The 12,408-nt window shown below is 49.6% G+C and overlaps 1 protein-coding gene across 2 annotated transcripts in view; it reads left to right on the forward strand.

Annotated features, from left to right (window-relative positions):
- Positions 1 to 1,482: 1,482 nt before the first annotated feature.
- Nell1 (neural EGFL like 1) overlaps positions 1,483 to 12,408 on the forward strand; it is a 950,996-nt gene continuing 940,070 nt past the window's right edge. For both annotated transcript variants that reach the window (XM_055608364.1, XM_055608365.1), the window contains exons 1-2: positions 1,483 to 1,710; positions 10,937 to 11,065. In XM_055608364.1, the coding sequence (XP_055464339.1) occupies positions 1,656 to 1,710; positions 10,937 to 11,065 (184 nt within the window). In that variant the 5' untranslated portion in view covers positions 1,483 to 1,655. The remainder of the gene's footprint in view (positions 1,711 to 10,936; positions 11,066 to 12,408) is intronic.

Here is a 12,408-nt window from a genome sequence, read left to right on the forward strand (position 1 = left end):
ACACACACACACACACACACACGCACACGCACACGCACACGCACACACACACACACAGCTGGTGAGTAAGCTGATCCTTGACATCATCCACTCTGTAACAGTCTAGTTAACTGCATTGCAGTGGGCACCGCTCCAGCGGACTTAACTTTCACGGTTCTTTTCTTCACCTGCCCGGGGAAGGTCGTATGTGGAGAAAGCAGACAATGGTGTCTATACAGCATGTCCTGAAAAATAGGACAAAGTCAGAGGAAAGTGCAGGTAGGACCGCTCCTCTTCATAAGCTAAGTTGGAGACCCCCGCCCCGCCCCCACCACTGGTCTCCGGGGATCAAAGGTGTGTGACAGGAACACGGAGGGTGTGCAAATGCCACAGAGAAACCCTGGAGACGAAGCAGGGCTCTTTGGAGAAATTCGGTTTTTTTCTCCCGGAGGGAGGATGTATGGATTTATGTATCTCAGGGTAGTGCTGGGTGTTGGGGGAGGCTGGGACCCCAGATGGAGGTGCAGGGCAAGCTGAGGTTCAGGGAACTCCAGTCACATGAGAGCAATGTGTAAGCCAGAGGCTCTGATTCTCAAATTCTGTGACTGCATCACCCCTAGATAGATTGGGCCACACAGGGACCCTGCCAGGGCATACTCTAGACAGGAGACTCCTCTGCCTGTCCACTGGTTGCCAGCAAAGCACAGCTTTCCTCTCTATAGAATGGTGTTCCGGTCGGAGTCGCTGAAGAAAGGTCGGGGAGAGGTCCCGAGAGACAGTTTTGGAGAAAACCATTCAGAAAGTCACACAAGAAACAAAAAAATGGTTTAGAACTTCCCCTATGTGGCAGCATTTGGCCTGTAGAACGAAGCTTGCAAACACTCTTAAATTCCAGCCATAGAATGCTCCAAACTCAGGGACTTGTTCAGTACCTTCCGACTCAGCACCCTCCCCCAACACTCCTAAAAGCCAGCATTCAGTCACAAGGCCCCTGGCCGGGATAGAAATAAAACACATAAAGTAAAGGTAGCCATCGGGGACTCAGGACCCCCCACCCCCACCCCAATCCCCGCTCCGCCTTCACTCCCCACCTGCTCCTCCCCACCCACTTGCTGGAGCGAACGCTTGTAGTTGTTTTCCCGAGGAGCTGGGAGCACTCAGTGACACCGCCTAGGTCTGGTTCCCCTTGGGGGCAAAACCCACGCACGTGGGCTGGGCGGCTTCGGACCCGCCGGATGAACTGTGGCAAGTTGGGCAGCCCGCAGCGCGGCGCAGTGGCAGAGGCGGGGGCGTGAAGCCGCGTGGCCCGGGAGCCGGATCCTCGCAGCTCCGGAGCTCAGGCGGCGAGCGGGATCTGCACGGGCGCCCAGGGCAACCTGCGGGAGTGGCGGAGCCCCGCGCTCCCGGCCGAGCTCAGGGGAGCTCCTTCGCGGCGGGGTTCAGGCCCCAGCCCCGCGCCGCCGCCACCCGCGGTGGGGGTGGGCCGGGGGCGGGGCGGCCGGGGTTGCCTTCCTGGGCGCGATCCCCGAGCGAGCGCAGCACCCGCGCCGCCGAGCCTCCTCCCCTGCCGCCCGCCGGCAAGTTTGGCGGCTCCGAGCCCAGAGAGCCCAGGCTTTCTGAAGCACTGGTTCTTGCTGGCACTGGTGCGCCCTGCTTGGCGGGGAGCCTCCGGAGCGATGCCGATGGATGTGATTTTAGTTTTGTGGTTCTGTGTGTGCACCGCCAGGGCAGGTAAGCAAGGCTGGGCGTTAGGAGGGATATGGGGGAAGGTGGTCCTGATGGTAGCGCTGTTCTCGGCTGCTGTAACCTCAGGTGACTCTGGCATGGAGAGATCCGGAACCCAGCTCTGACCTGCCAGGGAAGGGCGGCAGCGTGTTTGGGTCACCGATCGCCCCGCACAGCTCGGGGTAAGAGCGCTAGAAAAGATGCTTCCGCTAGCGTCCTCTTCCCTGGGGACGCGGCTGCGGGCGTTCAGTGTGAGGGGTGCGGCCGAGCGGTCGCTCCCTTATGTGGCTAGCACCTTCCCGGTTCTGGGGAGTCAGAACGCGCTGCAGCGCGGCCAGCGAGCCTTACATCCTTCAACTTGCAGGGCGCGGTGGACAAGGCTGCCCCTGAGCTGTGGGGGTTCCACCCGCAGAGGGAGCGCGTGCGGCGAGCAGGCGCGGCTAGGGCCCGGGAGCCAGACGCTTCGGGAGAAGGCTGCGGCCAGGCGTGGGGACAGGCGGAAAGCGGCCGGCGAGCTCTTCCGTGGACCCCCACGTCTCCCAGAGGGGAACTCCAGGAGTGTTCTCCTCTACCCGCTCCCTGTCCAAAGGACTGGGCGAACAATTATTAGGAGGAAAATTGGAGTAGTGGATCCAACCCAAGATTTTCTCAACCCGGGAAACCCGGTTTCTCCCGCTATCATGAGAGATTGCGTGCGGGGTGCGACCGGGAGCCGAGGGAACCGGCCTGAAGGCCAAGTCCCCCCCCCCCCCCCCACGGTCTGCCTGCTGGAGGTGCAGTTGTGAGGACTTTAAAGCGCACTTCCTTCTTTTCTCTTCCACAGGCTTCCCAGACCCCAAGTCCCCTGGGGTTTGAGAATGTGTAGCTTACTTCACCACGCTTGTGGTAGCTGTCAAGAGGCAGGGGCGGGGTTAGGTGGGGCAGGAAGTGGACCAACAGAGCCCAGAGTGGGAGACATAGTTCTTGGTGGCAGGACACCAGACTCATTGCCCACAGACTTCTATCCCTAGAATGGACACATTTCATTCCCTGTCCCCGTGTCGCGTTGCGTCCCTTTACTACCTTCATTTCCCCTCTAGAGGTTCAGGCTTTTTTCCAGCCCAGATAGTTGGTTTACCTTGAGAGGACTGAGAAGCATCCCCCCCCCTCCCCGCCCCGCTCACTTAGTTGACTTAAAAAGTTCCCTCAGCTTGTGCCCCATGTGCCCTTCTTGGGCAGTTAGGAGGCCAGGAGCTTCTAGATGCCCTCCCTTACTACCCAGGACTGAAGTGGACTAAGGCTTTCCTTTGCTTAATCCCAGAGCGACAAGGAAACATTTCTCTAGGGAAAAGAACCTCAGTGTCTTTCCGGATCTCCCTCTGCAGCCGCCAGACCCAAGGCTAAGTGGGGCTTACCACAGCTGCTTCTTGCAACTAGAACTAGCCTCAGGAAGATGAGGGTAAGGCCTGCTAGCCACTGGGAGGAGAAAGAGGAAGAGGAGGAGGAGGAGGAGGAGGAGGAGGAGGAGGAGGAGGAGGAGGAGAGAGCTGTGGACATCCTATAGAGGAAGGCAAGGCCAGGAGAAGAGATGGTGAGGGAGCAGTCTGATGGTCGTTCCATATTATTCCACATTATGACCCAAATACCTACATCGTTTGTTTTCATTACTCCTTTGAAAAGTTGCCTAAAACTGTGCTCACGCAGCACCAGGCTGAGTTTCCATTATACTTCAGTTGCAGAGATCCTGATGTGAGGTCTTCCACTGTACTTGCCACCTCCAAGCCACTTTAGGTCCTGAGAAAACTAGGTGGTTTGATTCAACAGTGGGTGGCTTATTAGGTGCTGCACAGGGAAGAGAGAGGACCCTGTTCTTGATGATTGGGGAACTTACAGCTGAGAATCTTGGTAGAAGCTGGAAAGCATGGCTGTTACACAGTGTGATGTGCAGGGAGAGGTGGGCTGTGAGAAGCTGGTGTTCAGGACACACACGGGAGGGAGGGAAGATCTGGCTACATAGTAGAGAGAGGTGGCTGTTCATTCACCTGTAAGGTTGTGCTCAGGCAGTGAGGTGGGTGAGTTGTGTCTTGAGGGCTTTGGAAGGATAAGGTAGAATGCAATCCAGGCCCAATGAAACACAAAGCAGACAGGAAGGACCTAAGGGTGTGACAGCTCCCCAATCTCTCCCCAAACAGGGTTCCAGGCCAACCCTTGTGCTTCTTGGTAATAACTACTTGATTGCCTGAGGCCACATATTTTTCCTACATAAGTTGTTGGAGAAATTAAGGAAATGGAAGGAATGATTCCTTTTATGTTTGCAGTTTCTTGTAGTCAGAGGGGCACTGTGGTGGGTTTCTTGTAGTGGCCTCTTTAGTTTTGCACAGGAAGCCCCCATCCCTACACGCACATCCATCTTTAGGTTGCAAAGGCTGATGGGTGATTACTGTATCAGGACCCAAACAGCTGCTTGGAGAGTTTATTTGTCAAGTGAGACAACTGTTGTCTGGGATGTTATCAGTCCTAGATAAAATAAGCATGTGGTCCACTTGGCTGCTCAGATATCACTGGCTTTTAATGGAAACGAATAGGTGATATCAGACACATTTTAATTAATGCAGGACTGCAGCGGAGAGGCAGCTTCACAGGCAGCCATCTAATGGCAGGTGTTGTGAGGTAGCTGCTCATACCACTCTGGCCCAGAGAGCCTTTGGAGCACAGAGTGGAGAAGGGGCTGGGGAATGTGTGTGTGCTCTTCTCCAGTTCTGTGATTCCCAGGTACATTGGAGTAGATGGATGGGCAGAGTAAGAGCAGTAAGAGCACCCCACATCTACAAGTTTCTCCTGCAGCTTGGAAATGCTACTCATATGAGCTCAGTGCTTAAGCCTTCCTTGCTTTCCAGTTTTTTTTTTGTTTTTTTTTTTTTTTTTTTTTTTTTTTTTTTTTTTTTTTTTTTTTTTTGGTGGGGCATCACTAAGGTAGAGCATGAAGGGGGAACCCAAAACATCAATACCCCCAGGTGCCCACTCAGTACCTCTTGCTGCCACCTGCTGGAAAGAAGAGAACTTTCTATTCTTTTTAAATTTAATTAATTATTTTTTATTTATTACAATTTATTCATTTTGTATCCTAGCTGTAGCCCCCTCCCTCATCCCCTCCCAGTTCCACCTTCCCTCCCTCTTCTCCTCCCATGCCCCTTCCCCTTCCCTAGTCCACTGATAGGGGAGGTCCTCCTCCCCTTCCCTCTGACCCTAGTCTATCAGGTCTCATCAGGACTGGCTGCATTGTCTTCTTCTGTGGCCTGGTAAGGCTGTTTTCCCATCAGAGGGAGGTGATCAAAGAGCTAGCCACTGAGTTTATGTCAGAGACAGTCCCTGTTTCCATTACTAGGGAACCCATTTGGAGACTGAGCTGCCATGGGCTACATCTGTGCAGGGGTTCTAGGTTATATTCATGAATGGTCCTTGGTTGGAGTATCAGTCTCAGAAAAGACCCATGAACCCAGATTTTTCTGGTTCTGTTGCTCTCCTTGTGGCGCTCCTGTCCCCTCCAGGTCTTTCTATCTCCCCCTTCTTGCATAAGATTCCCTGCATTCTGCCCAAAGTTTGGCTATGAGTCTCAGCATCTGCTTTGATACCCTGCTGGGTAGAGTCTTTCAGAGATCCTCTGTGGTAGGTTCCTGTCCTGTTCCCTGTTTTCTCTCTCTTCCAATGTTTATCCTATTTGCCTTTGGAAATCAATGTGGCGCTTTCTCAGACAATTAGGAATAGTGCTACCTCAAGATCCAGCCATACCACTCCTAGGCATATATCCAAAATACGTTCAAGTATACAACAAGGACATTTGCTCAACCATGTTTTTAGCAGCTTTATTCATAATAGCCAGAATCTGGAAATAACCCAGATGTCCCTCAGTTGAGGAATGGATACAAAAATTGTGGTACACTTACACAATGGAATACTACTCAGCAATTAAAAACAAGGAAATCATGAAATTCGCAGGGAAATGGTGTGAACTAGAAAGATCATCCTGAGTGAGGTATCCCAGAAACAGAAAGACACACATGGTATATACTCACTTACAAGTGGATATTAGACATATAAGATAGAATAAACATATTAAAATCTGTACACCTAAAGAATCTAAGCAAGTAGGAGGACCATGGGTAAGAGATTTTTCTATTTGAAACAGTTCCCAGGTGGTTCATCAGGAGCCTCGCCTGCCCCAACCCTATCAAGCATATGCCAACTTGTAGAAGCATAAAGTATATTCTTTGAGAACATTGCTTTTCAAGGTATTAAAAAGAGATCAAGTGGCCATACAATCCTGTTATTAGAGGAGGTCATAGAGTCTCTTTCTAGTGTCACTTTGCCCTGCATGGGCCAGAAAAGCAGCTGCTACCATGAGGGGGATTAGATTTGAAGTGGGACTGAGCAGGAAGCTGTGCTTGGATGATTTGGTCCTGGGTATAAAAGGCAAACTGAAGGGCTTCGGGCTAGATCTCTCCCTGGCCAGGTCTAAGGACCAGTCAGCAGTGGTGTGGGTAGTAGCAGGTGTCAGCTCAAGTGAGTTCTGAATATCAGATCCAGACCTCAAGTGCCTTTGTCATATTGACTGCTACTTTCCAGGTTCTGAAAATATCTCCTCCCCTGGAGCTTTTCATTGTGCTTAATTCTAATGCCCACTTTTAGCCATTTGTAGAGCTGTTCTGTCAAAAGTAGAAAACTTTAATAGAGTTTCCTAGGAAATGACAAGAGCTGGCATCACAAACAAGAGACAGAAGCTTGGAAATAAAACATGTTTAGTGAGCCAGCGTCTCACATGATTCAGGGTTCAGGAGAGGCCATGTAAATGGCTCTTTATTAATGCGTTTCCTGATTCCCTATGCCATGTGCAATGTGTTATTCTATCATCATTGGGCATCATCCTGAAAGGGACTAATTAAAGGGAGAGAACAAAACTACATCTGGAAGCTTAATTGGTTTTTTTTTTTTTTTCTGTTTGTATGGGGAGTCGTCATATAAAGAGCAAAATGATTTGCAGCTAGGAGGAGGCCTACTGGAGTTCTTTCTGTAGAGTACAGGATCAAGGTTGGCATGGTCTGGAGAGTTAGTCTTATGAAAGGCATGTGAACCAAACCCTGGTTGAGTAGCTACTGTATGTTGACTGACCTGGTCTGTATGGTCACCACCCAGACCTCATGTGCCAGGGAGGCAGCATTGTCCTTTCTATGGATGAGGAAATTGAGGTTGTCAGGAATGAACTTCCCAGCATGTTTCCACAATATATTCTGGGCTGAGGACACTGTTTTCTCATTTGGGGATGGGGCCTTGCAGACATTATTATGGTGTTTTATCAGTTCCACAGGGTGTGTTTGGGCCCCTTTTAAGTTTATTGCATTGCAGACTTCTGAGGCGGAGAGATGTGTATTTTTAAATTGACCATCTTAGTGGGTCTTCAGTTTCTGCACTGATTACTTGTTGCCTCAATACAGTTGCACAGCAGGCTACCCCAAGTCGTGAAACAAGCAACCTATATTTATTGCATTTGAATGCATGTAGGTTGGTCTGGTGTTCCAGGCAGGGTCCAGCTGAATACCACATTAGGCATGTTATCATCACTGTGTGTCTGTACTGTTCCCGTAGACCAGAGGCCCATTCCTAAGGCTATGAGCTCATCTTAATGAAGAAGCCCTACCTTGTGGGCACGTTCATGACTGCTTTTGTAAGCTGTGACATCCATGCACCAGTAGCCAAGACAGAGCTGAGTCCAGGACAGGGGAAGAGGTGGCCTTCATTTATTCCAGCAGGAAGAGCTGTGAAGCCACATGAGGGTGGATGTAGGCTGGGTAAAAATTTGAGACCAATAGTTCAGCCAACCATTGTGCCAGCTTGACACAAACTGTAGTTGTTTGAAAAGGAGACCTCAGTTGAGAAAATGTCTCCGTAAGATCAGGCTGTAAGTAGGTCAGCCTGCAGGACATTTTCTTAATTAGTGATACATGGGAGAGGGTTAAACACACTGTGGGTTTGAACATTAGGCTGAGCAAGCCATGTGGAGCAGGCCAGGAAGTAGGATCTCAAAACGGACTCTGTACCAGCTCCTGCATCCAGGTTCCTCCCCTGACTTGCTTCAGTGAAGTGTAAGCTGAACAAACCCTTTCTTTCCCATGTTGGTTTTGGTCATGGTATTTCATCACAGCAATAGTAACCCTAACTAAGATAACCATAGTCAGTTGACTCCCCTGCCCGCTTGTCCTTTCATGGTCTTTCTTATTGCTCTGAGGTCATAGCTACCACAGTGAGGACTATATAGTCTCACACCATGTAAATAACCCCATTCTGAATTAAGAGCCTGTCAACTGTCAGGTCCTGAAGGAGGCTTCATTTCCTTCATGTCTGGCTAAGAGCACATGCACCAGCCACTACCAAGTTCCTGGCGAGAAAAAGACCAGCTTGGAGGTCCTTTGAGATCACCTTTGATTTAATTTGTGCTGCATAGGTTCAGAACACTATAGATCAAATTGAAATATTAGTTCCTTTCCTGTCTGTTCAAGGTGATCACAGAGCTGCTGGCATACTAGCTCATGAGTCCTAACAGCAGGCTCATGGGTGGGCTGGGACTTGGGAAGAGAGAAGGTAATCTTGCCCAGTTTTGCTTTGCTCAAAGCAGGCACTGTGAACTGGGTTTGCTTACAGATAAGCCATATTTGAAATGCAAATCTGAGCATAGCCCTCCCATCTTCTCCTTAAGCACAAACTACACAGTGCCCCAACGACCACCCATTAGAAACAGAATAACCAAGCTCCTTGTCATTGGTCCTGAGGCTTTTTATAGCCTGGCCCTTGCAATCCCTAATTAGCACTGTCAACTGAAAGTCATCTTCAAACAGAGTTTTTAATTTTTTTTTAAATGACGTATTTACTTATTGTGTATGTAGGGGCAAGGTTGTGGGGAGATGGTGGCCATGGCACAAGCTTGGAGGTCAGAGGACGCTACAGATCTCCACTTGTGGGAGCTGGTTCTCTCTTTCCACCATGTGGTCATGAGGACCAGACTTAGGTAGTCAGGCAGGTGTCCTCATCCTCTGAGCCAGCTCACAGACCTTGAAGAGGGAGACTCATTCAGGAATTTTCTTTATCAACTTGGTCTGTGGGTCTTTCTTAGAGTGATTGTCATGATTGTTAATTGCTGTAGAGGGCTCAGCCCACCCTGGGCAGGAGGTCCTGGCTGTTTAAGACACCTAGCTATGCATGAGCTTGCATGGGTGCCAGTGAGCGAGCCAGCAATCAGGGGCCTCCATGGTTTCTGCTCTGAGTTTCTGCCTTGACTCCCATCAGTGGTGGATGGTGAAGGCTGTTCCACCTCGTTAGTGAAAGGCAAGGAGAACACCTGCATTTGAGCTCTTTCTGTGCCTGTTCCAGCCCCCAGTACCCACTCTGCTACAGCCCATCCCTCTTCTGTTTCTAGAATACTCCATGGTATTCCTGGCTTGCACTCACCATTCTCCACACGTGGGCATGCTTTTCCTCAGGCCCTGGCTCTGCTCATTTTGGTCTGCAGCTCAAAACAACCTTGCCAGGCCTCCTTGCCCCTGCTAACTTGTTTTCTAGTCCAGTACTTTCTTCCATCTTCTTCATGGTATTTATTGCCAACCAAAATCCTCTTTGCTTCTTCTCTCAGGAACGAAAACTTTATGTCGGTACCCGCAACATGTATGGTACCATATGTACTGCATGCTACCCTGTGCCCCAAACTGCCGATGAATGAATGAGAACAATGGATGTGGGTGCTATCTTTGGGTCATCGGGCCTTGTAATGGTTGCGTTTCAGGAGAAAATTCTCTCTCGAAGCTCAGAAGATGAATATGTATGTGTGTGTGTTAGAGGGAGCCTGACAAACAAAGGCCAAGAAGGCAGTTAAATGCACCATACCTTCGATTTAATGGAGGTTCTGCCTTGACAATGACTGGGTTCAACTCCAAAGCACCCTTTCTGACCAGCCTTCTGATGTGTCTGCAGGTTTTGTTTCCTAATAGGAAAGGGGATGGGAAGGGTGCATTTCCCTTCCCTTATCTATATAAGCAGGAGGGGTAGGAGAGAGACAGGTGAGGCTGTGGGAGCTTAGGAAGTCCTGATGAATATTCACTGAATCTTGGTGGGACAAATTGGGTGCTTGCTCTCTGAATCCCGCCTGGGTGACTGCATTGCCGGCAGAGGGAAGCTGACAGCTGTTGCTGATTAAAACATTTCTAGCCACGCAATCAGAACCCACTATTGAGATGCTAAGTGGAGCTAAGCAGAGCCTTCATGAATGGCTTCAAACACCGTCCCTCACAGTGATCTGTAGCCTTATTAATATATGTAATTGGAAATCACTTTGCAGTCATGAATGAGTCATTCCGCAAAATACTCTCTGGGTAAGAGACAGCGTCAGGGATCTGTGGTTCCCAGACAAGGGGATTCAGCCACATTTCTGCCCCAGTGAGAGGTGTCTAGCATGTAAGTTTCTATTCAGGAGTCCTTTGGAGGGGCATCTGCACATCAACCTTTCCAACCGCCATTCTCCCGTAGGGGCAGCACCCCTCTCCTCTTCCTGTGTGTTGCAGGCCGTGGTCCTTGGTTGACGGGGATCTCTCTGTACAGGGCTTGCCGTTGCCTCTGTGTCTGAGGCAGGTAGATCAGCACCACAGTCTGGCACACACTACCCCCATCCTCACACCCAAAATGTCTAGAGACCCAAAATTTCTTTGTAATTCATCCGACAGCAAAACTGTCCTGAGTTGAATTCATTTGGTGACAAAAATGTGACCTGAAGGGATATTAGGCTATTTAAGTCATTATTTCAATTAGGAGAAAACATCACACTCTTTCAATCCAGAAATGCCATAGAATTTGATTATAGGCCACTAACCCAGTCTTTGCTGAGGGTATTACACAAAACATACCATGTAGGCCATATTTCCTTTTCAACCTGTGGTACATTCTGAATCCTGAAAATTAGATTTGACCCCAGGGAGTTTGGGCATGGGATTAACTATCTATAGTGGAGAGGGTTGGGGAGGGTACAAAGAAACTGAGCTTTGAGAGGGGGTGTAAGGTAGAGTTGCTCTCTTGTTTTTCCCCGGGCACCCCCCCCCCCCAGCACTTCTAACTCCCTTGGTTGAATCCTGACCAAACCTCTCCTCTATAATCTGCTATGTATGTATTGCTGCCTGCACTCTGTCTGCTAGACCAACATGGATGTGTTTCTTCCCAGTGTTGGGCTTTGGGATGGACCCTGACCTGCAGATGGACATCATCACAGAACTTGACCTTGTGAACACCACCCTGGGAGTCACACAGGTGGCCGGACTACATAATGCCAGCAAAGCATTTCTATTTCAAGGTAAAAAGCATGTTCTTTTTTTGCATGGGGTGGGGCTGGGCGAGGAGGAGTCTGCCTGGGTGTGCTCAGCTTCCCGTGTTTTGGGACCACCTTTGCTGCTTTTCTTGTGTTGTTGTCCTGAAGTATGTGATAAGTGGGGAGTGTTCTGGGACTGAGAGGAGGTGCCTTGGAAAGACTCTTGATTTGAGAGTGAAATGTCCGCTGAGGACTTTGGGGGGGGACCCATAGTGGAATGAAGTTGCAAAACTCTTGAAACCTGCTGCTCAGCCATACTTTGCTTACAGATCTCCTATCTCATGGTTGTTTCTATCTTTTCTTGTACCTGCGCCTCTGTTTTATCTGTGGGAAGAGCTTGCCATGGCTACATTCTATTTGGGCCCAACTTCCTCCGCTCTGCCAACTATATATCTGACTAATCACCATCTAACAAGCCTTTCTAAAGCCAAGATAGAACAGTGCTTCAAAGCATGGGCTCTGGAGCCTCACTGACTGGAATTGCCTTCTGGCTTTACCATGATTGCCTGTGGGAGTTAGCTTCTCTGTGCCTTGGTACTCTCATTTAGATGACAGGTCCCAGCGCAATCCCCTAATGGGGCCTCTGTAACAATGTCTGATATATAGTTCTTGTTTAGTGAACACTGGCGTTGTTTTAGAATTCTCTTGTGTACCTACAGCAAGAGTTAGGAAGATGCATTCAGCCCATGTCCTAAAATATAATGTAGAAAACAGCAAATGTCACACGTTGTTGGTGAACCAAAGTGGCTATACTGAGCCATAAAGGGGATGCATAGACTGCCAATCAAGAGTAATGGAGGCAAATCTGATTCAGTTTGGGTGGGAGACAGTAGTCACCAGAGAAAGATCACTCGGAAATCATGGCAGGTCAGAAAGCTGAAAGGAAAGCTTGAGGTGGAAGGAGGTGAAAGCCTGGCCACTATGGACAGAGGGAGTTATATGTAGAAAGGCCTTTGACAGAAGCCAACATAAAGACGTGCAGAATAGCTGGAGGGCAGTGGGTGGCTGGAGAAGTGGGCACTGACTTCTACTACCTTGGACTAACAGTCAGAGGCGACATTTAACGGTGGCTCAGGTCTGAGTATTCTGCTGGCTTCTGCAGGGCTCACTGTGGTATGGGTGAGGCTGTGTGCTTGCTAGCTGTTGTACTTTACTCTCACAACACTGGGGACCTCTGCAAAGGTTAAAGCAGAGGAGTACAGATCAGCTATGTGAGGACTGTGGCTTGGTATCTGCCCGAGAAGATACCCATGGAGGTTCTTTCAACTCATCCTTCTTTGAAGACAGGTGCATTGGTTAGATTTTCATTGCTACAGCAGGCAGCAAGC

Source organism: Psammomys obesus, unplaced genomic scaffold, assembly GCF_907164565.1.
Source record: "Psammomys obesus unplaced genomic scaffold, mPsaObe1.curated_primary_1811, whole genome shotgun sequence".
NCBI lineage: Eukaryota > Metazoa > Chordata > Mammalia > Rodentia > Muridae > Psammomys > Psammomys obesus.